The sequence below is a fragment of the Camelina sativa genome, chromosome 4, assembly GCF_030686135.1.
Source record: "Camelina sativa cultivar CO46 ecotype springtype chromosome 4, ASM3068613v1".
Taxonomy (NCBI): Eukaryota; Viridiplantae; Streptophyta; class Magnoliopsida; order Brassicales; family Brassicaceae; genus Camelina; species Camelina sativa.
The window spans coordinates 23,697,853-23,723,578 of NC_141883.1; the positions used below are offsets into that span (position 1 = coordinate 23,697,853).

The following is a 25,726-nucleotide window of genomic DNA, read 5'->3' on the forward strand; positions in this document are numbered from 1 at the left end:
TCCACCAGTTTCGGGAGTTAGATGTAGATATGATATGATTTTATTCTTTGAGATCTTTGTTGATATCGTTTCTTGGTTGATATCTTTTGTCCTTCTATAAAAGCTCTGTAATCGCAACTTTTGAAGATATAGAAAAAGGATTTTCTTCTTTGTTATGATCTCTGAAACTTCAATCTTCCCATCTTAATTCGCCAATTTGACATAACCAGAATTAGCATACATAGGCAACATCAACTCATCCAAACCTTGCAAACGTAACCAATATCTTATCCTAGAGTCGTACCATCTTATTCCGTGCGAACCACTATAACAAAATAATATATCATCTATCACGCAATCAGGGTTCTCTAACCATCCTAATTCCAAACAAACCTCTGCTAACGGTTTCCATCTATCTTCCTTTGGCTTGTAAGACACACCCCAAGTCCCATACATGTAGATTTAGACAAGGGCACATTGTAAATGGATCCGCCAACGTTGAAGATGTTAGAACCAACGGCCACTAGATTCGACGAGCGCACAGGAGGGTAATTGGGAGTTTGGAGTGTAGCGAAAGCATACCCACTTGACTTCTCGTTCTTGTTAAGGGTTTGATCAGGTTTGCGGCAGAGAGTGAACCAACGTGTGTTAGGGCCATGAACCCCATCGGCCATCATAGTACTCAAAGCACACATAGACACAAATCTCGGAGTGGCCTAAAAGGGATCGGATCTTGTAAAGCTCCGGTGAAGTAATGAGTGAACGGAACCTCTTGGATACTAAGGAGAGAGTTGGGTAGTACAATCTTGAAACGCGTGCGAAGCAGCTCAGTAGCAAATCATCGGGAAGTGATGGGTTTGGAGTCGGTTGCGGCGTGTGTAAGAGCAGCGGAAGAGATGGTTGCTCCGTAGACATCATCTTGTTCTCTGTGGAAGACATTGAAAGAGCTTGGTTTCAACTAGAGTCTGCTGGAGATAACAAATGCAGAGGAAAGAATTTTATATTGATTCAGGGATTGTGACGTTGACCACAAGAGTCCGTTGTACTATTAACGCGGGATAACATAGTCCACAAAACTGTAAGAGGACTAATTCAGAATTGTAAAACAGAATCTTTTCATTTGACTCATATAATGTCGTCTAATGTGGTGAGTTCACTTTCTTCAAAACGTTTTAATAATTGACAAGAGATATTTTAATTTACCATAATCTCATTTCTTAAATTTCATTTTCAGTTTCCTTTGTATGTAAGTTTTGCTATATCATTTTTGCTTACTTTTTAGTATAGTGGTCTTTAAAGAAAATGATAACGTGTATCTACTACATTTTACAGTTACAACTTACAACCAACTTTATTTAATTTCTGCCAAAATTACAGAGTGACACAAAATCCATGTGAGTCAAAATCCAAAACCAATGAAAACTATTTCTACCTAATTGACAAATGCCATGCCTACCTTATTTATGTCATAAGTTTTTTTTCTTGTTTCTTTTCTAAATATATATATATATGTTGAATACATATAACTATGTATTTATGTATGTATGTTGAAGAAAACGAACTGAAGGAATCATCCAATCTCCAAAGATAAACAAAACTTTTAGACTTTGTAGTAGTTCCGGTGGGTGAATCAGTAAAGTTGGTAAGCATTTTGAATCTTAATCATGAACCAAAACTTGTTAAGGTAGGCTTTCTAATTTCTATATGCCCATATGATTAGTTTTTGAAACTTTGGATTTGTTCTATTTAATACTATTATTATTAATTTAGCTTTTGCTTTTTCACCCAAAAAAAGGGAAAATTTATATCATACAGTATGATAATAAATATAAGCTCTGTGTGTGCACATAGTCCAAGAACTTTGATATACGCTCCGATAAAGGAGGGAGATAGAGAGATGAGATGAGAGGAAGATGAAGAATCAAACATAGAAGAGACAAAAAAAAAAAAAAAAAAAAAAAACATTCTTATCCTTCTTAATTCTCTCTTCTTTGATAGGAGGAACATCTTTTGGATTATCCTTCCTCTCCCCTCCGGTTAATCCCGCCGTTTCTTACATTTTCCTCTGTTTTTTTTTCCCGGGAAACAGAAAGGAAAATTTTCATCTTTTTTTTTTTTTTCCGGGAAGGATTTGTGAATTAGGTAAGCTGCCCTTATCTTTAAAGTCTTGTTTTAAGGTATAAAGATTATATTTTTTTCTTGAAAATATACCTTCTTTTGGGTCTTGTGAATCATGAACTTATCTTTCTCTGTTTTTGGTATGCTGAAACTTTGTTTTAATGGCAATGTTGTTTATTTGGGTCTTTAAATCCAGGTCGCGTGGCGTCATTGTTGTGGCTAATTCAATTGGAGGATGAAACAAAGGTTACTGCTTTTGTTAGGTTCTTAAAGCTAGGGTTTTTGGGAACGTGCTTATATATCTGTCTGTGTGTATCTGCTATTTGAGATTTGGGGTTTTGGTTATATAACTCATGGATTCAGAATTGAGATTTGCTTCAAAAGATGTGGTGAAATGCTGTGATTATTCTCTTGGGGCATCATCATCTTCTTCAGATCCTTGGACTAGAACGGTGAAAAGAAAGTTCAACGAGTTCAAAGAAGGGAACATGTTGTTGTTACGAGGTTCTTCTGATTCCTCTTCGAACGCTAAGATACTAGTTGAGAATGAATGTGCAGCTTTGCTTGAGGTTCTTTCTAGCCAACGGAAAACAGTTAAAGATCTTCACTTAGAGCTTGAAGAGGAGAGAAACGCTGCTGCATCAGCGGCTAATGAGACAATGTCTATGATACTGAGGCTGCAGAGAGAAAAGGCTGAGATACAGATGGAAGCTCGGCAATTCAAAATGTTTGCTGAGGAGAAAATGACACATGACCGAGAAAAGCTCACGGTTTTGGAGAATTTGTTGTATGAGAAAGAGCAAGCTATCGAGGCCTTGACTTATGAGGTAGAAGCATACAAGCATAGATTGTTGAGCTATGGGGTTTCTGAGGCAGAGATGCATGAGCAGATACTTGGTTTTGGCAGAGACTCTAGCACGGTTGGTGTTGATGTTTACCCCTGTGAGTATAGTTCTTTGAAATGTACTGTAGATGAGAACCTGAGCGGACCAGATGGTAATGTTGAGATTGAAGAAAAGGTGATTGTTGGTCAGTCTCCAAGATGGCCATATTATGATCCAAATTCGCCTTTAGGAACTGCAAAATATATTAAAGGGACATCTTTTGCAGACTCTCCTATGTCTAGTAGTAGTGACAGAGTTTATACTATCGACTCAATTCACGTGGGAGTTTCTGAAGTTAAGATTGACGATGAGCCTAATAAGATGAGTAAGGGAAAGTTAAATGGTGATCATTGGAATTCTCCGAGATACCAAGAACCGTTCACAGCTCAGCAAGGAGTTAACGAGCCAGATATCGAGAAACTTTACACAAGGCTTCAAGCACTTGAAGCAGACAGGGAATCATTGAGACAGATCATTGTATCTATGAGGACAGACAAAGCTCAATTGGTGTTGCTGAAAGAAATCGCACAGCAATTAACAAAGGAAGCCGGCACAACAAACAGGCGAAACCCGGTTAGCAAAATGCCATCTTTTAAAGGATTCACTGTAGTAACGGTCTTCAAGGTATATAATTTTATAATTCTGTCTTCGATCTAACTCTCTCTCATGTTGCATATTGCGTTTTGAAACTCTGAGTACGCCTGAAGTTTACTCTCTGTTGTTCTTGCGTTTCAGTGGATTTTGTCTTTCGTTTCTTGGAAAAGAAAAGCCAGGCGAAACAAGTAAGCATATTTACGAAAGAAACACATGCTTTTTTTTGGTTCACTGTTTCCTGGTATTACTTTCTGATGATTCAAATTTATATTGCATTGCTGCAGGTATGTGTATGAGTTGTCAGCAAATAATATGGGGATGCTTTTGATGCTAGGCGAAGGATCTGGAACAAGGAGATGGAGATGTTTAACAAGTTCACATGTCTAGATTTTTCCATTTTTTATCAGGTTTCTTTGGAGTAGTTTAGTGCAACATATAAATGTAAATTGCTCTGTAGTCTGTACTCCAATCAAAATATGTTCAGAATCTGGTTTGAAATTATTAATCCAAAGTTCAAAGGATTTCTTTGGCTCTTATACATCCTCTGGGCTCTGGCCATGATCATAACAGTAACAGGGTTTCACACAAAAATGTCACTATACGATGCATTAAAAGAATAAAAAGGTTCAAACCAACGTCTTGTTGTGCATTGCCAACAAAAGTGTTTCTGGATATGTTCAGCCATATTACCAATAACATTTACCATTGGGTTGATTAACTTGAAGTTGAGGACATTCACTCATACATATAGTGATGAAAACCAGAAAAATACAAAGGATTCAAAGCAAATACAGATCACGAGGGAGACAGCGAAACCGTATAAGACTTGTTGCAATACTTCAAGCTCTTAAGATAGCCTGATTGAAGTTGAGGACATATCACCGCTCCAGGAATGCCAGGCGCATCATCGTTTGTTTCTCCTGTGCCTTCTCTGACTCGAGACTCAGGGTCAGTCTTTTCAGGGACTTGTGGTAGACCAATGTTTAAGTTAACCGAGGTTGGCTCAGTCACAAAGCTGAATTAAACTCACAGAATGTTAGCATCTCCTAAAAAAGACTGAAATCTTTTTTTGGTTCGGAAGAAAAGAGTAGGGATTTTCCATCAACGAACCTGGCTTCAAAGTTTTGTCCATTAGCACCCACAGTTGCACAAATATTGCTAATAATCCACGGCGGAAGATATTCGCCTTTAATCTCAACACAGTAACTTGTAGTTTCTGGTCTTACGTTCTCTGTGCACGTGATCTGGAAATCAAAGAACAAATATTATCCGTGTTATCATATCGAATAAGGATGTCACAACAATAGAACCACAGAGTAAACCATCAATGGGTGTTTATACCTCGGGAGAAGAAATTGCAGCATTTTGAAATGGCACTGGTGAATATAATACAGGAACGTCTGCAGTGGGCAGAAATCCAAAAGAAGACCTACACATGATTGACAAATAACGGTTATAATCATTATCAGAATTAGTTTAGGAGATGTACATGAGCACATTATGTAATTTATTTTCCAAAAGAGATGTTCATTCGAACCTATAATTTAACAGAAGATCATACAATCCATGTACGCTCTCATTTCCGAGAAAAGCCAAGAACGATTCTGGAGTATTATCTATGTTTGAGACAGAACGCAAACGACGAACCTGCATCCATTACAAGGATCAGAAAAATTACGCCAATAATCTCTCATATAAGTAGGTTCTTCACATGGTTCCTAAGAGTGAGAGATAAATGTAGACAGAAATATATTTCCTGAATACATAACGATTCTGGAGTATTATCTATGTTTGAGACAGAACGCAAACGACGAACCTGCATCCATTACAAGGATCAGAAAAATTACGCCAATAATCTCTCATATAAGTAGGTTCTTCACATGGTTCCTAAGAGTGAGAGATAAATGTAGACAGAAATATATTTCCTGAATACATAACTAAATGCGCACAAACCTGGCCGAGGTTATGATTCTCTATCTCTGAGAGTTCAGCAAGATCTTCATCAGTTGTCTGGTCCATTTTAGTTTTGCAAAGAGGCATGGAGTAGCAGATGTCCTGTGAAAAACATAGTCAAAGCAAACTTAGTAAAGCACGGATGACCACGTCTTTAAATGTTAGCACAAGGTTTGTATAACATATGAGCAAAATATAATTGATAATGTAATAGTTCTCTGATGATGCCTCAAGGAATGCAAAACACAAACAATCTACGTAAACTAAATAAGGCAAAAGGCTTAACAACACTGAGGGAACATATCTTACAAGATCTTTAAGCATGGCTCTCAATCTTCTAGTTGACTGGGTGATATAGCCATTGCATGAGCGCTTGACACCCCCTGACTCACAGCTTCCAGTGAACATTGCCACAAACTGAGACGTACAGACTACATGCCAAATAATGCACAATTAAGTTAAGTTTCATTTCAAGAGTTTGGCATACGTGCCGTTGACTTTAAAAGAGATGGAACATGACAAAGAAGCAGTGCACTAATTAAGTTCACATTTGAATAGCAACAAAAGTTGAGTTGACTTTTATGCACCTTCGCCAAGACAAAAATGGTAAAGCAAGGTTTAAACCAAGTTCTTCTAAACGAAAGTGTTAGTGATTAACAAAACATAGATGGATCTGTCTGCTGAAAAAAATTCCACCTACATGCATACAGTATGCAAGCACAACAAGTTTGCAGAGCCATTGAAGTCGTCTTCATTAACCCAGTGCGTTATACCAAAAGAAAAATCGCATCCAAATCAGACAAACATAAGATGGAATTACCATAGAATATTTTGCAGATATTCTTCCGAAACATAAAGTAAAGATTTCGAAAAGCATCCTCCCATGCCAATTTTCGTTTTTGTAGGAAATCAACTTCACCTGAAATAGCAAAATGCAGATCTCTTTATATAATTAAGAAGGAAGATGACTGACAAGAAGGTATAGCTCAAGAACTTTCATTAACAAACCTTTGTCTGATCCAGATGCTAACAATGTCGATATTATAAAAGGTGGCAAGGAGGACTGAGGATAAACCCACGAGTGTAGCGACATAGAATTTAACACCTGTGTAACCACATCTGATCCAGAACTACTGCTACCCTGATTTACCACATTACACGACGGCAACTTCAGCTGTGGCATACCATTGTAGGTACTACCCATGATTGACCTATGTAACCTAGAACAACATTAGAATAGAAAATTATAGATTGCGTCAAACTTCGGATGCAAAAGAACACACCAAGTCAACATGATTTAATAAGAAAAAGAAGAGAAAATAAAGGGAATACTTATGTGTGATAACAAAACATATTTTCATCTAGCATCATCTATAAGTGGTATGCGTTAAACTAATACGACGGAGAAATCACCCAGAATCAACTACAACCAACATATGATTATGTTCTTATTACAAAAATGTACAGGAATATCAAAAATAGCTATATTTACCAATTTAACGGAGAAGAGGAAACAAGTCGAGCATATGTCTTCATGGAAAGGTCCAGAGGAATCTTTTGCCCATGAACTTGGAATTCGGACATGAATTTTTCACTTAATGAAGCAGTATCAGATTCCCTAGTTATGTCGGCAGGATGAAGCGGCAATGGTTCACAAGTGGCAAGTCCTTTCAATGCTTTATTCTGATGAAAGATGATATCAATTCCACCAGGACCACGATACATAACCAACTGACAGTATCAAAGACTACCGAGTGAAACATACCATATCAATATCTGGGAAGCAGGATAATTCTTCACCCCTGGTTGAAAGTTCCGTGACACTGCGAAATATGCTTTGGCTACATCTCTCAGTTGTTTGACGAGCGTCAGCCTTACCATCATCAGAAACTTCAGTAGAAGCACTATTCTCCTCACTGTCAAGACATCAAAACATTAACATAACTTAAAGCAGAGAAAAAAGTCAGCTAACTCCAGATAGAAATTGCCGAGGGGTTTTACCGAATAAGTTGTCTTTTGTTGGCAGCAACATTTGAGAGTAAAGAAACATTGATTAGGCTGCCGGATTGCTTCACACCATTTTCCTGCGGTATAGACAAATAAATTATTAAAAAAAGATGACAACTAAATTACAACTTTTTTTAGAAAATCAAAGGAATCAAGAATTAGAATCAGAGAAGTTGTGAACCTTAGAGTTTTCTTTGCCAGAGTGCATCCACGGCCTAGCCTTTTTGACAGGATATAGTTCATCCATACGCATCTCTATGTATTTTGGATTCTTTGAAAGCTCGTGTTTCTTGAGCCCATTTTCTCTCTCAGTACTACAGCCAAGATGATCAAGTAAGGAGAAATAAAAGTTAAAAACTTGAAGACATGATGATATTTACCTTTTGCAAGGGCGCAATGCATCAAAGGCTTCTTTAGCTTGGTCAACAAAAGCAGTCCGCTTCAATTGTTCTCCCTGTTTAGTGAAAATGGTATTTTTGAGTAAACAAATCATTCAAAGATAAGTTCCAAAAACTCGAGGAGGAAAACGTTGCACAATGAAGAGAAAGAAACAAACTTACTCTCAGTTCAGAGGGTGTCTTCCTCTTAGGCTTCGGCGGGGCTTTGGACCCTCCACTCATCTGAAGAGAAGTACCAAAAGCACTAGGAGCAACCACTTTCGCCATTTCCAAATGGATACTACTGTTCGCTTGATCCCCAAATTAACCTATTCAAATACCAAATCTGAGACACAATCTGGAATCTCATTATCCCACTATAATTTCATTTACCAGCAAAATCTATTTCGAAATTACAAAATCAAATCCGGTTCAAAAATCATAGAGTTATCCATAGCAACCCTAATTCTCAAACACCATTGAACCCTAGAAACTGGTGAGTAAGCACCGGCGAAGAACTTTAAAAAAAGCGAAGAATCGAAAAATTACAAATGTAAATCAAATCGAAGATAAGAGCATACTCACCACGCTCCGATGGTTAATCTCTTAGCGATGCAGACATAGAAACCCAGCGGCGTAAAGCGATAGCGTGAAATCGATGTCGCCGATTAACGAGGTCGTCGTGGTGTGAATCTCCACGGCGAAGCAGGCTAGGGTTTTTTTTTTATTGTTTGCCGTGATTAATTTGAAGGGGAAATAAACAAAAAAAAAAAAAAAAAATGGTGAAAGTGAGATTGGAGGGAAGATGGAAGAGCGTTTCAAAAACATTTGGTCCAAAACATTTTGGGGTTCCCTCTCCCTCCCGTACTAACAGTGAAACTAACGCCGCTAGTTTTTAATAATGGTTATTGGTAACTAAGTTTAAAAGAGACGGTTAAAATTTTTTCAAAAGTCTTAGAAAAGGTGGTTAAAAAGAAAACGATTAAAGATAGTGGATGGAAAATATTGTATTATAAAAAAAAGTGGTTGAGTACTTAGCTTGATTGGTAACATTGTAACGATCGAATAATATAAGTAAATAAATTATAAAAATTGAAAAATTATCAATTGTTTAGTTAAAAGATGAAAATAGAATAATAAATTTTTATTGAATTCATAATATAAAATATTAATACATTTAAATGATTTTAAGGAAATTATCAAATGTGATATTAACATAATTATCAATTGTTTAATTTTAAATCTCCATTATATAATATTAAAAAAATCATAATCTCTATTAAAAAAGCAAGTTACTATTCAAATAACAATCTTGACTTAATATGTGTTGCTATTTCTTCTCAATATATTTTTTTAAAGGTAAAGCCAAAAAGCAAAGAAATATACACTATGCAACTTTTTGTGAAAAAAAAAAAAAAATGTGCAACCTCTTTATAATACAAACATTGGTTTTTGTTACTGGTTAGAATTGGTGTTTAAAACCACTAAAAAGAGGCTCTAACTACCCTCTTCAACCGCTTACTCTAACCATGATATCCAACCGCCTTCTTTAAACGATTTATTGATTGGTGATCATTGGAGCGGTTCGTTTGCAAAAAGCAAAGAAATATACACTATGCAACTTTTTGTGAAAAAAAAACTGTGCAACCTCTTTATAATACAAACGTTGGTTTTTGTTACTGGTTAGAATTGGTGTTTGCAACCACTAAAAATAGGCTCTAACTACCCTCTTCAACCGCTTACTCTAACCATGATATCCAACCGCCTTCTTTAAACGATTTATTGATTAGTGATCATTGGAGCGGTTCGTTTGCAAAAGAGGTGTTTGATTGCTTCCAATCAGACCCAATATTGTTGACTAAAATGTCTCAAGCCATGATTCCGGTTTATAAAACATTCGGTTTGGTTTTGGTCCAGATTATAGACATTAGACCGGGTTTAGTTAATGAATCGTGAAAATGAGATCGGTTTATTATTGGGATTTTAGTCAAAAATGCCATTTTCAAAACTAAAGTTCTCAAAAATGCCATTTTGATGTTTTTCTTTTCTAGAGTGTTATTTTCTACATTCATGCCATCAATTGAAAAGACAAGATTACCTTTTTATTAAAGGAGAGTGAAACAAAAAAAACTGAGGAACAATGATGAGACTGTTTTATGCAACTACATTAATGGTGGGAGTCTTTCTCTTTCATGGATTGTGTTAGAGTGAACCAAAGAGTAATTCTATTAATTGGCTTGTGTTTAGAAATAATTAAATCTAAATAGATCTAATGATAGAAAAAATGAAAATATGTTACGAATGGTGTAGTAAAGATAAGTCATTTACATTGGTCCATCATATATCAATATGTCTATTTATGCAAATAGTCCATCGATGGTCCATCACTTACAAATGACAAATGGTCCATCGCTACCAAGATTAACGATTGATTTGAAGAAGAAACAGATAATCATAACACTTCTAGTCCATAAGCACATACTCGGTTGGAGAGTCTTCAATTTGTTCTTCCTCTAGTCTCTGACTTGTGGCTTCCTTTGGGGCTTCAAAGCTATGATAATAGACAAAATTGAAGAGCACTCATTTATATTGGTCCTTCTGACAACAAGATGTCTATTTTTAACAAATGGTATCTCGCTAACAGATAGTCCATCGACGAAATGTTCCATAGCTAATAATGGTCTATTGGTTAAAAACTGGTCCATCAGCCTAAAAAGTCCATCATATAAACATGTCTACTACTTCTAATTGGTTGTCCATCACTACCAAATGGTCCATCGTTCACAAGAATCATGACTAATTTGAAGATGAAGCATATAATCAGAACTCATTTGGTTTATGAACACATACCCGGTTGGAGAGACTTCAATCTTGTCTTCCTCTACTCTCTGACTTGTGGCTACCTCGTGGGTTTTGGATCTCTGATAATAGACAGAATGTAGTAGACAAAATTAAACATACGTCATTAACATGTCTACTCCTATTAGATGGACCATTGCTAACAAATGGTCCATCACAACCAAATGGTCCATCGGTTACCCAATTGTCCATCAATACCATAAACTCTAGATCTTAGAAAAGTTAAAAAAAAATATATATATATATACACAAGCTCGGTTAGAGGGTCTCCAGAACTAGACCGCCGTGTTGGTCGCCTACGGAGGGGTAAGACGGGTCAGACAGAGTACGTGGTGGACAACTGAACTTAATTATTAGATCGGTTAGATCAGTTGTCTATTGTATGCTGCCGTAAGAACTAGGATGGAAAGAGGGTCGATTGTGGAAGTGAGAGATATTGAGGATGAAGTGATGTTTTTCAGAAGAGAGAGATAGAAATTGCAGAAGATGAAAAATCCATGGTTACAAGGGAAGAGAGAGATGGTTTTCTCTCTTTTTTGAGATAAAGCCGAGAAAAAAAAATGAGAAAAAATAAATTATTTAATTAGTCTGATTACTTTAGGTTAACTCCCAAATATCTCGAGAAAAAAAAAACAATTTATTGTGTTTTAATGACATGAGGATATTATAATCTTTTATGTAGTAGGGTGTAGCAAGCGGGACAATGAGTTTCGCAAACTGGCATTGACGAAGAAGTATGTTGGCACAATTCATAATTTTCCCTTTATTATTCTCACACAGAGAAGACCTCCAATTTATACGCTTCAACACTTGGGGTTATCTCTAACATAGCCATCTCACTATCAGCTCTGGCTATGCCTATGCTATGATTGCACCAATGAAACAGTCTTCCTAGCTACCTTCTCCTGGTGAATCAGAATCCTCACTCCGGACATAAGCTTTTCGTTTCACACCATTAGTCTTATTATCAGAATCAGCTTCATCATCAGCATATATAATCAGAATTATTGGGTTTTTTCTTTCATTTCTGTATCTTCCCTTTCGTTTGGATCGATACTTGGGGCTTCATGAGTAATGGTGTCTTCCTCTCTAATTGTACATATGTATGTTGTTGATCTGATGTTTTCTTTATTACAGTATGTGTTTTATTAATCTCCTGATTAAGGAAATAAACTGTCATATCTATATATTATATACTAGTCTCTCTTACTTATTTTTATTTTCCCTTATAAATTTCAGTAAGTATCCAAAGAAAAGAAAAATCGTTGGTAGAGGGTACCCCAATAGATTAATGTCATCTCATCAAATGTCATTTTGTTCATATTTAAGAGAGGGTATTCAACTTATATTTTAGAAGATTCTAGAATATTTTTAAAATCACTTGTTATTCAATTGATGATTCTAAAAAAAATTTTAAAATCCAGTGTTATTCAACTTAAAATTTATATAAAATCATTTAAAATATCTTGTTATTCAATCATGAATTTATAAAACTTACTTGAAATCTAGTGTTATTCAAAATACCACAACTTTTTTAAAAAATGCTACTCTGAATGTTCTACAAGACTTTTTATGTTTTTTTAGTTCACAAATATGAATAACAAAATCCTACCTTTAGAGATAGGATTTTAAAGGATTTCACATAAAAAAAGGTCTGCTTTTTTTTCTCTCTCTCTATGTTTGCTCTGTTTTTGTTCTTGTAGACTTCTTCCTTCTTGTAGAACAAACAAGAACTCCTTTTACTCTAAAAAGTCTATATTAAAAAATGAGATCACTTCCTTGTTGATCAAGCCCAACTTCTTGTAGACTTCTTCCTTCTTCTCCTCATGTGTCACTGACCTTCTTCAAGACACTTCTTCTTCCTTTTGTTCATCTTCTTCGCTTAGCTTCTTCCTCTGTTCTTCATCTCACGGCTTGAAGCGTCCTTTTCTTTGATGCAGGATTTAATCAAGAACTCACATCTCAGCAATCGAATATGTTACTAGGTCGATCACTTTGACCAGATTTAGAATGTGTGGTAGTGGCGATAAAGTTATCGTTTTCATCTTCCTCAGAATTAATAAATATTTTGACATAGATTTTTTTTTTTTTGTGGTAAAATATTTTAAAATCATCCAAAGTTTACTAACAGAATCTCATAGAATTTTCGTTTTTTCTTAAATATAAAAACTCTAAAACACAATCAAATCTCCTAAAAATGTCTTAAATTTTCCAAAATTCTAAAATATCCAGATACTACCAAATCCTAAAAATATCAAATTGAATACCCCTCAATGAAGAAATATAGCAATATAATTTTAATATAAGATAAAATATAATGAAAAACTCTATCAGCTTCGCTTCAATGAATAAATTATAAAAATGTGACGAAATTAAAATACATGTCTCTAGTGAAAATAGAGGTTGGTGAGATGGAGAGAATGAATAATTTTTTTGGGCTGTCAATTGATCAACAGCTTGTGTAGCCTGTCAATGTATGGCCTTCTTCTGTATGCTATCTCCTCCAACTGTGCCTATTCAACAGTCAAAAAAGCAAATCTTTATAATATCAGTTTAATAGATTTTCCGACACACCAAGATTACACAACATCTTGCATGTAAAAAAATATTAATAAACATATAAGCACCAAGATCCAACTACATTATTACAGAGACACGTGCTACAACGAAGGATCACGTGCCAAAGCTGGGCCTAGCTAGCTGAGGGTGGATCCATGTGATACCACATCATGGGCACATGAGGCCATGACTGACATCGACTTCATAACGTGACCAACTTGTATATGCATGTGTGCGTATGTCTCATCAGATTTTACTTTGTGCATATATACAGTGTAATAATATAGACTGATAGACAGAAGTTAAGATAATCAAGAATTATACCACTATATGTGGAAAAGGCACATGTTAGATTATGCTAAATTAAGAATCGTTTCTCCCAATTGTATTAATGTAATTATTAGAATCAATCTAATGATGTTAACTGGATACGTGTGTGGTTTTTCCAAATGATGGTTGCAAATTGCAATAGTACTTAATTACTTAGCAAACTATGTCACTTGCGATGTCTTCTTAGTGAATGATGTTAGAGACGACCGATGATAAGCAATAGTGAACTAAAACATGTCATTAATTATAAGGTTTAGAAATAGAATGGCAAATACCTGATATGGGAGGAGTAGAATAAGAAAGGGGTTTTGAGAAGGAAGGTGGTGGAAACCCGATAGCTTGAGATTGATGATAAGGATAGACAGTGTAGAAAGGCACCATTGGACTTGCCCCAACCATAACTCGCCCTCCACCATACATATGATGTTGGTAATATTGTGGTTGCGGTTGTGCATAGTGTCCGTTCATATAGGTTCCTCCAACGTATCCAACTTTCTGTTCATTAATTCCACCACACAAAAATAGTTTAATAAGTGAAAACTCATAGTTTCAACCATATCTTCTTTTTTTTTTAAGTAAGGAATCAGAAGACTTACTTGATTGAAGGTCGTCATGTTCGGGGCGACGTAGGTGGAAGGATACCTTTATTTAATATCAACACCAGACATATCAAACACCTTATTAACTCATGACGTACATCTTGAAGAAGATTAGACCGTAGAAAATAATTTACCCATAGTAAGGAACGGCTTGATGATGATGTTGTTGTTGTTGAAGTTGATGTTGGTGATGTGTGAATCCGGCCGGGTAGTACCATTGAGCTTGATTCCCTACATGTGGTGGCGTGGCCCTGTTCCCATATTTTTGTCCTTCATATGTCAAAAACATCATTGATGATAAAGTTAAGATTGGTTTTGAAAATTTTGATGGTTCCAAAAAGTTTGAATAATTATGGCAAAGTAGACTTTCGGTTCAATTCATATGAAGATTTTAGTCCTTGAAAATGTCACCTATCTATGGGAGTGTAAATGAATACACCTGCCTAGATAAAGCTCTTAGCATTAGATCATATACATGATTAAAGCTCACGATCCACACCCATATGCATGCAATAATTAACGATTCACTTCACAATTTTTGCATAGTAATTAAATTTAGGTGAGACATTATGTGGCCAGTATTTATGTGTAATTAAATAACTTTTTTTGTATATGAAAAACTTTAGATGGACCTTGTTGTTGAGGAGAAGCCATGGTAGGGGATTTACGAAGGCGACCACCACCGAGGGAGGCGAGATTGCAGTTGGCACGGCGGCCATTGATGACCGGAGTCGAGTCTTCGCAAGCTCTCTTTGCAGCTTCCGCATCTTTGAAAGTCACCTATATAAGAACAAAGTAATTAAAGACAAATGAGAAAGGAACAAAGAAAAAAAAGAAAGAGGGAAAATAAAAGAGAGAAAAGAACAGACAAAGCCATAGCCTTTGGAACGGCGAGTGAGTTTGTCGGAGATGATAACTGCCTCCAAGATGTCACCATACTTGATGAAATGATCATACATTGCTTCTTTGTGAGTGTCCCAAGCCAATCCTCCTACGAACACTTTGGTCAGCTTCGTGTCTCCGAAACATCCGTTCACGTTGTTGCTCGTCGTCATTGGATCGTGTGTTGTGTTGTGTGCGTGAGAAAGAGAGAGACAAGAAAGATAGAGAGAGAAGGAGAGTGAATTGAATTATATAAAAAATCAGGGAATAATATACAGTAATAAATAAAGAATTTGTTTAAAATAAAGAGTGGCAGATTGGTGGACAGGTAAGTCTTAACGTGATCACTACAACCGTTCAATATGTCTCTATTCACTTCTATATATTATGCATCTCTTGATACGATAGGGAATACAAATCCCCGCAAACGAAAAACTCATAATAACACTACCATGGCCGGAATGGACCATGCATGCGTTTCAGCATATGTTGTTGATTAAACTAGTCCTAGCCATGTAAACCGGTGCTTTGGACGGCAATATCTATTAAAAGTATATGGACTTCATTGTTTTTTTTACAAAATATGTTGTGGTGCAATGATGAGATCAGCTCGATTGGCTTCATGATATATGTCCCAAAATTTAACCTTTGTTATTGTTTTACATGTATGTTTATAATTGAACCCCAAAGTAATCTTTTTTTCTTTAAGCCCAACAACACCAAAAATAAAATTGAAAATTAGAGTAAACTGATTTCAGTTTTTCTTTATCCGACCTCTAAATCTGAAATCTATAGAATTAAGAAAGCTTTGAATAAAGAACAACTTTCTTTATTATGTTTAGAAAATAACTCAAAACTAAACACCAAAGCTTTCAATCTCTCGTACCTTTGATCACAACTCAATCAAAGATATTTATAGTCATAACACAACTTTGTTATTCCTATTTTGATAATGGAAAACTTCTCTTTTCCTAATCCTAATACAATTGGAACTTTTACTTTTAGCCTATCTTTTCATTAACCAACTTGTTAATAATATCTTGGGCTTCAAGATACAATCTTCTAGAAGCTTACCCCAACATTCACCCCCTTAAGCTTCAAGTTCTTCTTAGTGAGATCTTGAACACCTAACAAGCTTCTCATTTCTTTAAACTTGAGCCGTCCCAATGCTTTAGTCAGTATGTCTGCCCTTTGTTCCACTCCTGGTACATGCTCCACATCAACAACCTCGTTCTCAATGCACTCTCGTATAAAATGATAGCGTTTATGAATATGTTTGCTCCTACCATGAAAGACAGGGTTCTTGGTAAGTTCTATCGCTGATTTATTGTCAATGTGAATGGTGATCTGTTCAGTCTTCCATCCGGTGATCTCGCTTAGTAAGTCTTGGAGCCAAATGGCTTGTTTGGCTGCTTCCGTTGCTGCCATGAACTCTGCTTCACACGACGAGAGAGCAACCGTATTCTGTTTCTGAGAACACCAAGTTATCGGCGAGGATCCAAAGTAGAACACATGACCCGTTGTGCTTCTTCCATCGTCCGGATCGATATTGTGGCTGCTATCGCTAAACCCCACAATCTTCTTAGATCCTCCACGATTAAACTTCAGACCAAAACCTACAGTTCCTCTAAGCTATCGTAGTATATGTTTCATTACCTCACCATGAGATTTACGAGGACTATGCATATACTTACTAGTAACTCCAACAACAAATGCCAGGTCCGGTCGTGTATGTAGTAAGTATCGCAAGCATCCTACATTCCTTCTGTACTTTGTGGCGTCTATCTCGATTTCTTCTTGAGCTTTAGAAACTACCAATCCAAACTCCATAGGTTCTTGAGTTGAGTTGCAGGTTTCTAAACCAGCTTCCCTTAAGATTCTTCGAGCATATCCCTCTTGTTTGATCTCGATTCCGTCTTCGACTTGGAGCACTTCGATCCCGAGATCTGACATCTCAAACTTAGATGACATCCCAGCTTTGAAATCACTTATGACTTATAATGTGTTTCCGGTCACAAACAAGTCATCAACATAAATGGCAACGATGAGAAGTGTTCCTCCTTCTTCCTTGCGATATACGGAGCTTTATTTTGAACATTTTATGAATCTCATTCCTTTCAAGATCTGATCTAGCTTCGTGTTCCAAGCTCGTGGAGCTTGCCTTAAACCGTACAAGGCCTTCGAAAGCTTATAAACCTTGTGTTCTTCACCTTTTACCTCAAATCCTTCGGGTTGGTCAACATAAACATCTTCTCTTAGCTCTCCATGTAGGAATGCTGTTTTTACATCTAAGTGATGACTTTCCCCTCCATGTGTTGCCGCCAATGCAATCAACAGCCGTATGGTCTCCAATCGAGCAACATGAGCAAAAAATTCATCAAAATCTATGTCGGATTCTTGTACGTATCCTTTAGCCACAAGTCGCGCCTTATACTTATTGATAGTACCATCTGCATTTTTCTTGATTTTGAACATCCACTTGAGACCAATCACCTTTGCGCCACTCGGTCTATCAATTAAAAACCATGTCTTGTTTTTATTGATTGAGACAACCTCTTCTTTGCATGCTTCTCTCCACTTTATCGAACCCTTTGCTTCTTCAAAACACCTTGGCTCATTGTCGATCGAGAGTAGAAGTTTCTCACATTCTACGGCAGCTTGTAAAACATAGTCATTAAGATAAGTTGGTTTTTTTACTTGTCGTCCAGACCTTCTTAGTGGAGGTTGTACTTCTTGTTGATTTTGAATGACGTTCTCGTCATTCTCATGTGGAAATTGCTCATCGTTATTTCCATCCTCTTGATCACTCTCATCGTCATTACTCTCGGTCTCATCATGTTCATGGTGTTGAGTGTTGTCGATGAAGACGGGTCCTTCTCCAACATCTATTACTTCTCCCCACCTCATGTGAAACATCCTGGGATCCCTACTCGATCCATCTCTTGGTTCATACCAAGTCCAGCTTGCTTTTTCATCGAAAACCACGTCTCGACTAACAACGATTCTCCGTGTCGTTGGGTTGTACAGTCTATAGGCCTTTGATCCTGGCTCAATCCCAAGGTGGACTAGAGGCTTTGATCGATCATCGAGCTTTGTGAGGTTTGCAAATTCAACCTTCGAATATGCTAAGCAACCGAACACTCTTAAATGCTCAAGACTTGGTTTCTTCTCTCGCAAGCATTCATAAGGCGTCATATTTACCAGAGCTCTTGTTGGTACCCTATTGATTACATATGTAGAGTGTCGAACCGCCTCTCCCCATAGGTAGTTTGGTACCATCATAGCTTTTAGGATACTCCTTGTCATCTCCAATAGTGTTCTATTCCTCCTTTCGACAACACCGTTTTGTTGTGGGGTGTAAGGTGCCGTAAGATGCCGCTTGATCCCGTTTGATTCACAAAAATCATGAAACTCTCTTGAAGTAAATTCTCCTCCTCTATCGGTTCTTAGTGTCATGATTTCTTTCCCAAGTTCCTTCTCCACAACACTTTTGAATACCTTGAACTTACCAAACGCTTCACTCTTTTCTTTTAACAAGATAATCCACATATATCTTGAAAAATCATCAATAATAACAAATATGTATTTGTTATGAGCCAATGTTGATGGGGTTATCGGTCCACAAAGATCAGCGTGCATGAGCTGTAAGGGCTTTGACGCTCGGTACATCGTTGCTTTTGGAAAACCTTGACATGTTTGTTTGCCTACTAAACGTGATTCACACAACCTTTTTTCTTCTCTTACTTCGGGTAGGCCGTAGACCATCTCTTGTTTGGACATAGCTTTCATTGTCTTGAAGCTTACATGTCCTAACCTTGCATGCCAACTCCAAGTATCGTCTTCTATGTTTGTGTGTAAACATATTGGTTTTCCAACTGTTAGACCAATTTTGTACAGCCTATTGGCTGAACGTGTGACTTTAACCATCAATCTTCCACGAGGATCGTGTAGTGTTAAATAATCTTGTCGCATTCGAACATCACACCCGACTTCTGTAGCTTGTCCCAGGCTAATAATGTTGCTCTTGAGATCGGGAATGTAGTAAATATCAGTGACAAGAATTTGCTCATCCGTTTTGCTTTGAAGCAGAATAGATCCTTTCCCTTCTATTTCAACACATGAGCCATCTCCAAACTTTACCTTCCCTTTTATATTCTTGTTGAGTTTGGAGAAATATGTTGGATTACCGGTCATGTGATTACTTGCTCCATTGTCGAGATACCAAGTACCGTCTTCAGCTTCGTAGTTCTTTGGTATCACCTTTTCTTCGTTTAAGAACACTACTTCATGCATATAAAGTGCTGGGTCGGCTTCTTTCGTTTCTTCCGTCTTAGTTTTATGTGCCTCTTGTAACTTTTGTGTTCTTTCTGGGCAAGTGGAGGCGTAATGACCAGGTTTGTCACATCGGTAGCAAATCACTTTAGAAAGATCCTTCTTCTCCTTAGCTTGATTGTGGTCCGATTGATTTATTGTTCTTTCTTGAAAATTGAATCTTCCTCTTCCTCGTCCTCTATATCCTCCTCTTCCTCCTCCACCGCGTCCTCTCCCTTGTGATGTCGTGAAGCTTTGTTGTTCGAAGTTGGAGAATAACAACTTGCTTTGCGTATCTCCATGATTCTCCTCGTTGAGAATTCTTTCGTCATAAGTTTTAAGTCTTCCAACAATATCTTCAAAAGGGGTTGTGTTTAAATCAAGGACTTGGTCGAGGGAGGCAATAATTTGGATATATCGGCTCCTTGGTAGACCATTGAGAAATTTCTGCACAAGTTTGACCTCTTTAATAGAGTGTCCAAGCGAGACTGCCTTCGATGCCAGCTCCGATAACTTCCCCGAGAAACTATCGATTGAGTCCGTATCCTTCATCTTGATTCTTTCAAACTCCGACATTAGTGTTTGAAGTCTAGCTTCCTTGACTCGATCAGCACCAAGATGACGGGATTTAATAGCATCCCAGATCCCTTTAGGAGTATCTTGTTCGCCTACTTGCAGAATAAGAGCCTCCGTGATGGGTTGAAATAACAATCCAATTGCGATATCGTTCTTGTTGGAATCAGTTGACACACTTTCAACGGTTTCCCACACCTTGTTGATTTGTAACACCACCTTCATCTTCATGGTCCATACATATAATTTGTAGCGGTAAGCATGGGACATTGAATTAACGACGGAGTAAACTCCTTAGAACGCGGAGTATCAACCTCTTCCATAGCTTAGTTATGTCTTCTTCTTTTGACTCTCTTAGATCGACTAACCTAGACGCTCTGATACCAAATATAGAATTAAGAAAGCTTTGAATAAAGAACAACTTTCTTTATTATGTTTAGAAAATAACTCAAAACTAAACACCAAAGCTCTCAATCTCTCATACCTTTGATCACAACTCAATCAAAGATATTTATAGTCATAACACAACTTTGTTATTCCTATTTTGATAATGGAAAACTTCTCTTTTCCTGATCCTAATACAATTGGAACTTTTCCTTTTAACCTATCTTTTCATTAACCAACTTGTTAATGATATATTGGGCTTCAAGATACAATCTTCTAGAAGCTTACCCCAACAAAATCTTAACATAAATCAAATCGATTTACATAACAGAATCACAATTGTCAAATTGTCCAATTCATCATAAATTTATTATCACAATTGTCCAATTTGATTCGAAGATATTTCAGTCAACTGTTTATGAGCGTTATAAAAGATGTTACTTGCCTTGAATGGATGACTTAGGGTTTTAAGAGTTTGACTATCTTGAAAAATAATTTGCATAGCCATCGAGATTAATACCAAGTGTTTTTAAAAACCCCGAACAAAATCAAGTGAAGTCACCCGATCGATGCTTCATCTTAGTTAGAGATTTTTTTTTTTTTTTTTTTATAAAGATTATTGGATAAAGCTTACAACAAGCATGAGATCTCTCTTTCTCTCTTATTATGTGTATTCTCTCCATCTTATTCTGGAACGGGAACCAGACTTGGAACGTAAACAAAGTTGGAAAGACAAGGGTTACGTTCACCTTTACCTCTAAAGGGTTGTCCCGTCACTTGTATTTTGATCCCACCCTGGCCAATTTCGTAAAAGCTGGTACAAGCATAATCCTCTCCCACAACTTTATCGCACCATAACACGATAGAATCGGTCTTGTCGGTAAAGAATGACGGTACATTTATGTGTGCGTATTCGAAGAAATGGGGGTTTAAGATGGGGAGATCAGGGCGAGCCACATTAAAATACTTACTCCATAAGACAACCCCATCAGTCACTTTGTTTGTGACCCACACCTCCATCTCCCTGGTTTCGTCTCCAAAGCGTTGACGAAACAAAGAAAGCCTATCTCCTCTAAAACCTGAGATGGCTACTGTATCAATAATCGCACGTCCGATACCACTTTGCCTCACCTCAAAGGGAAACCAAGATATGCGCTTGAATGTCTCCTTGGAAAAATCGAAGCCCTGAATGAACCTTTTCGGATTCCTATTACCCTTAGTTTCAGCAATCCAATACATATTTCCATTCAAAGACACATTTAGATAGGGGTAAGGCATAGACCAGTCCAAAGTAGCAGAAAAGACTCTCCAGAGTTTAGACTTGAAGTCATATATCTCAAATTCCCCAGCTTCCAAATACCACCGACTAATTCTCAAAATCTTGTAGCTGTCACGGTTGTTCTTGTCGTATCCAAAACCGTATATATCAGTTAGTTGGTGAGAACTGGATTCAACAAATTTGACTTGGCCCAAAACCGGATTCCAAACTGCAACGTCGCCGTACCTTGGTCCTCTTCCGTTGTACCATCGGCATAGCAATAATCCATTGCAGTGAATGACATACATGAGAAAAGATTGAGCAACAGAACTAAACTCGGCTGGAACTGGTAGACATAAGAGATCTAGGGTCGCCGGATTGATGATTTCAACCTTATCAAGATAAATCCGCATCAACCTTTTCTTCGAGAGACCCAAGTGCTTGTAGATGAATCTCTTGTCGTTGCAGAGAGCGTACCATTGTTTGCTGGTCCTTTTGAAACGTATCAGGGATTCGATTGGAACCCTAGAGATGATGTCTTCTACTAGATCAAAAGGCAGCGACGAGGAAGCCATGGAACCCTTTTTCTAGAAGGGATTGTTCGTGGCGTACAGCCACGATATATCGTCTAGGGTTTCCCACAATTTTTTATCCACATATAAAATAAAAATGACTATACTACACCACTAAACCCTAGGGTATCTTGTTTTCGACACAATATGGAAACAAATCCAAATCCTCCGAGCTTAGTAAAAATCTGCAAAAACAAAAAAAACAAAAAAAACTTTTCACCGAACATCAAATATATATATATATATATATATATATTCATTTGAATTTGTTTGTCATTTACCGTGTTGACAAGCATAGTAAGGAGGAAGGTCACAAGGACTTGAATTCCAAGCAACGTGCCAACAACAATACGTTAGGGATTTATTTATCCCAATCTTGATGGGTGTGGTGTGGGGACTGGGGAGATTTATATCTATCCCGATCTTGATACGTTGGTGAATCGAACTGAAGGTTTTTCAGATTCTTGATATCTATTCCTTTGTTGCTTTAATGTGTATTTGATCTGCTTCAGAGAGACATTTCAAGCTACAACATGGTAAGTATGGTTCATAATTAAGCATAAGGAAAAGAAAAAAACATATGGCGTTGGTGGTAGGTGTTAAATTAACGTGGATCTGATTGAGTCAAGAGCTTGTGATGGGCCAATAATGGGCTCAACAGAAACAGTAGAAACGATAGAATCGATTGCCCCAAAAAGAAGAGGAAAGCCAATGCCGCCAATGGAGACAGATGAGAGATATGAGGAAATTGAATTTCACAGTGTGCTAATTAATTTTGTTAAAAATGTATTGCAGCTTTTGAAGTTGACTTAGACACCCATAAAGTTTAAGAAATTTAGCGACACTAAAGTTAGGCTTTAAAGGGGAATCCTATCCTCCACCATCGTAAAGATTAGCTAAAAAAGCTTCTACTTTTTTCCATGACCTATATAATAGATCAATTTAACTAGTCAATTTAAAAAGACGAATATACGTGTCGAGTGTCGACTATGAACATTTTGAATGCCATCATCCACAAAGTTGATTTAAAAACTTGAGAAAAGGAATAAGATAAGCTTAATGTCAAAAGATTTGTGAAAGTTTTCATTCATTTCAAAAAGTTTTGCCTTTTGGGTTTAATATATTTTCCCCCAAAAAAAAAAATATTAGTTATTACTTATTAGTAGTATCACTAACAATTTAACTTTTGTTTTTGGGAATATTGTCAAAATAGGCATTATTTGGGTAGGACTCTCGGTTTTAGGCACTATATACAGTATACTTTAATTGTAGAGCAAATTTCACCTTTTTCGGACGATATTGCCCTTAAGAGAATGAGCGAGAATCTTAATGGTCAGTGAACAAATGGGTTGCTGACGTCATGTAATTAAACATGTAACGCTTGAAAAGAGAAGCAAGAGAATACATTGATAAAATACATAATGTTTTCAGTGTTTCTTTGTCCACACAAACCTTAATATGTGTTTTATCGTCAAGTCACACCGGCTTCTCAGCCTCGTTGGCAGCAGAGTTGATTGCTCGCTCTCCTACTCAATCAACATGCATCCTCTAGTCCTCTCCTGTTCCCCCAGGTATGCTCCTGTTCTTCGGTGTTCATAAATCATAACTATACCCTAAAGCCAAGATGGATGAATGAACCCAAGGGAAACCAATTTAACGATGAAGTGAGTGTTCAAAACTATACCCTAAAGCCAAGACATATGACTAAACCCAAGGGAAACAAATTTAACGATAGAGTGAGTGTTCAAAACTATACCCTAGTCCCTAAAGCCAAGGAAAACAAACTTAACGATGGAGTGAGTGTTCAAAACTATACCCTAAAGCCAAGACAAATGACTAAACCCAAGGGAAACAAATTTAACGATAGAGTGAGTGTTCAAACTATACCCTAAAGCCAAGGCAGATGACTAAACCCAAGGGAAACCAATTTAACGATGGAGTGAGTGCAGCTGAGTGAGTGTTCAAACCTATGCCCTAAAACCAAGGCAGATGACTAAACCCAAAGGGAAACCAATTAAAATTGCAGTGACAAAATGCAGAATGCCAAATATTATCTCCTTACCTTCAGACAGAGTGTTCAATTCCTTAGGAATTTTAAAAGTCAAACGAATGAGAAAGAAAAGTTAAGAGAGTGAAACACATAAAAAAGTTCATGAAATTTCATAAACAAATCAGCAAAATTTAAGTTTTGGACATGAATCTCACATGAGAGATAACATGATGATGTCAATATCAAACAAGTACAATGTACAAAATAATATTAAACATTAGTTTCTACATGAAACGTAAATGATAGAGCAGAAAGCTGTAAAATGACTAGCCTTCACCACTGGAAGAAAACAAATCAGCAATTGTTTCATCTAGAACTGGTTAGCCATCCGTCTTTTAAAACGAAAATCCTGAGGACTATGTATATATGAAATAAAGGTTGCTCGACACTTGTAGATAATACATAAGCAAAGAAAAATAGGGACTGGTGTACCTCCAACTTGATCCTGAGAGCCATCGCTCATTGATATATAGTTTGGTGGTAAAATATAGTGAGAGACGTTTATTTAACTTCAAATTTGACAAATCCTATACCACCCAGACAACACGATTACAAGCTTAGAGCATAAAGTCTGAATTTAACCTGGGATTGAAATCTGAGGCGGTGTTGAGTCCGCCGCTGTCTTTAATTTACCGAGTTACAAACCGTTTTACATGTGCGGCCACATATTTTCTGAGCAATCGGGAATCTTTCTTGCAATCTTGAATCGCCCTCTCTCGATGTGGATGTTTTAAGTCTAGACGCGCCTCACTGACTTTTTCTACGGATGTAATTGAGCAACGAGCATAAGCTTGAAGACGTCTTACTCCTCGTCTTCACCATCGAAAAGATTATAAAGTAACTAAGAGAGATCAAAGATGAATGACAAAATTGCAGAGCCAGCAATGAGCGATTACAAGCTAGTTGAATAGAGAAACTCAAGTACAGATTTATTGGTAACAATAAACCCTCAAAGAAAAAATTGGCTTTGTTTGATCGGTCTGCGAAAGAGATGAGAAGAGAATGACATCACAAATAGAAGCGCAAAACGGACTTTACAGCAAATCAAAGTGCTTGTATTTATAAGGCACATGCGAAAGTGCCTAAATCGGAATACATTATTAAGACCAATGCCTTTTTTTTTTAATTAACTCTTTGTTTTTTTTAGGGAAACAATATTTAAAAAAATTCTGTTAAAATCTTATAAAAGTCAAAAGCATATATCATTATTGTTAAACAGTAAATTTACATTTCCATAAATATTCAAATTCTAACTCCTATAGTTTTTCGAAGTGGACTGACTACCATAATCACCCTTAATTATATATACTAGTATTTCCTAATAAATTGAATTGATTAGTGTTTACAATAATGTCATAAAGCAGACGCATTACCTTTCTTTTTCCGGTCGCTTTTACTTTAATTATTTCCTTTTCACAAAACCCAAAAATCCAAAAG

General features: G+C 36.8%; 4 protein-coding genes and 1 long non-coding RNA gene across 11 annotated transcripts; 1 reads left to right on the forward strand and 4 right to left on the reverse strand.

Annotated features, from left to right (window-relative positions):
• Positions 1-1,433: 1,433 nt before the first annotated feature.
• Positions 1,434-4,111, forward strand: LOC104781340 (myosin-binding protein 7-like). 4 transcript variants are annotated; one of them, XM_010505989.3, is made up of 4 exons: positions 1,434-1,663; positions 2,294-3,605; positions 3,717-3,763; positions 3,860-4,111. In XM_010505989.3, the coding sequence occupies exons 2-4, from the start codon at positions 2,451-2,453 to the stop codon at positions 3,960-3,962; spliced, it is 1,305 nt and encodes a 434-aa protein (XP_010504291.1). In that variant the 5' UTR covers positions 1,434-1,663; positions 2,294-2,450; the 3' UTR covers positions 3,963-4,111. The 4 variants fall into 4 exon arrangements, with proteins under 4 accessions (XP_010504291.1, XP_010504290.1, XP_010504288.1 ...); XM_010505988.3 differs by having other exon boundaries at positions 1,434-1,621; XM_010505986.3 differs by having other exon boundaries at positions 1,489-2,121.
• Positions 4,112-4,198: 87 nt separating this feature from the next.
• On the reverse strand, positions 4,199-8,848 carry LOC104781341 (uncharacterized). 4 transcript variants are annotated; one of them, XM_087511457.1, is made up of 16 exons: positions 8,498-8,781; positions 8,096-8,241; positions 7,916-7,989; positions 7,717-7,849; positions 7,530-7,612; positions 7,294-7,444; positions 7,021-7,211; positions 6,537-6,748; positions 6,349-6,447; positions 5,838-5,959; positions 5,529-5,630; positions 5,331-5,391; positions 5,113-5,221; positions 4,917-5,004; positions 4,686-4,819; positions 4,199-4,590 (listed from the first exon to the last, which is right to left on the reverse strand). In XM_087511457.1, the coding sequence occupies exons 2-16, from the start codon at positions 8,198-8,200 to the stop codon at positions 4,371-4,373; spliced, it is 1,884 nt and encodes a 627-aa protein (XP_087367583.1). In that variant the 5' UTR covers positions 8,201-8,241; positions 8,498-8,781; the 3' UTR covers positions 4,199-4,370. The 4 variants fall into 4 exon arrangements, with proteins under 4 accessions (XP_087367583.1, XP_087367584.1, XP_087367586.1 ...); XM_087511458.1 differs by having other exon boundaries at positions 8,096-8,258; positions 8,498-8,776; XM_087511460.1 differs by lacking the exon at positions 5,331-5,391 and having other exon boundaries at positions 5,113-5,222; positions 8,096-8,258; positions 8,498-8,848.
• A 4,197-nt stretch (positions 8,849-13,045) lies between these two features.
• LOC104781343 (putative RNA-binding protein ARP1) lies at positions 13,046-15,496 on the reverse strand. Its single transcript, XM_010505996.3, has 6 exons — positions 15,129-15,496; positions 14,892-15,039; positions 14,394-14,529; positions 14,257-14,302; positions 13,936-14,155; positions 13,046-13,284 (listed from the first exon to the last, which is right to left on the reverse strand). Exons 1-6 carry the CDS (start codon positions 15,312-15,314, stop codon positions 13,241-13,243), a joined length of 780 nt encoding a protein of 259 aa, XP_010504298.1. The 5' UTR covers positions 15,315-15,496; the 3' UTR covers positions 13,046-13,240.
• Positions 15,497-20,991: 5,495 nt separating this feature from the next.
• Positions 20,992-22,765, reverse strand: LOC104781344 (putative F-box protein At1g77650). The gene is made up of 2 exons (XM_019244369.2): positions 22,521-22,765; positions 20,992-22,424 (listed from the first exon to the last, which is right to left on the reverse strand). The coding sequence occupies exon 2, from the start codon at positions 22,240-22,242 to the stop codon at positions 21,094-21,096; it is 1,149 nt and encodes a 382-aa protein (XP_019099914.1). The 5' UTR covers positions 22,243-22,424; positions 22,521-22,765; the 3' UTR covers positions 20,992-21,093.
• A 740-nt stretch (positions 22,766-23,505) lies between these two features.
• Positions 23,506-25,318, reverse strand: LOC104781345 (uncharacterized). Its single transcript, XR_015597488.1, has 2 exons — positions 24,872-25,318; positions 23,506-23,852 (listed from the first exon to the last, which is right to left on the reverse strand). It is a non-coding gene; the product is annotated as an uncharacterized LOC104781345 (long non-coding RNA).
• Between the last annotated feature and the right edge of the window lie 408 nt (positions 25,319-25,726).

Coding starts and splice junctions, on each gene's coding strand:
- LOC104781340 (XM_010505989.3), top strand. CDS start 2,451: ATGGATTCAGAATTGAGATTTGCTTCAAAAGATGTGGTGAAATGCTGT. Junction 3,606..3,716: donor CTGTAGTAACGGTCTTCAAG/GTATATAATTTT, acceptor CTTGCGTTTCAG/TGGATTTTGTCTTTCGTTTC. Junction 3,764..3,859: donor AGAAAAGCCAGGCGAAACAA/GTAAGCATATTT, acceptor GCATTGCTGCAG/GTATGTGTATGAGTTGTCAG.
- LOC104781341 (XM_087511457.1), bottom strand. CDS start 8,200: ATGGCGAAAGTGGTTGCTCCTAGTGCTTTTGGTACTTCTCTTCAGATG. Junction 5,631..5,837: donor GAGCCATGCTTAAAGATCTT/GTAAGATATGTT, acceptor TGTTTTTCACAG/GACATCTGCTACTCCATGCC. Junction 5,222..5,330: donor AGAATCGTTATGTATTCAGG/AAATATATTTCT, acceptor AATGGATGCAGG/TTCGTCGTTTGCGTTCTGTC.
- LOC104781343 (XM_010505996.3), bottom strand. CDS start 15,314: ATGACGACGAGCAACAACGTGAACGGATGTTTCGGAGACACGAAGCTG. Junction 15,040..15,128: donor GTTCCAAAGGCTATGGCTTT/GTCTGTTCTTTT, acceptor GTTCTTATATAG/GTGACTTTCAAAGATGCGGA. Junction 14,156..14,256: donor ACATGACGACCTTCAATCAA/GTAAGTCTTCTG, acceptor ATTAATGAACAG/AAAGTTGGATACGTTGGAGG.
- LOC104781344 (XM_019244369.2), bottom strand. CDS start 22,242: ATGGCTTCCTCGTCGCTGCCTTTTGATCTAGTAGAAGACATCATCTCT.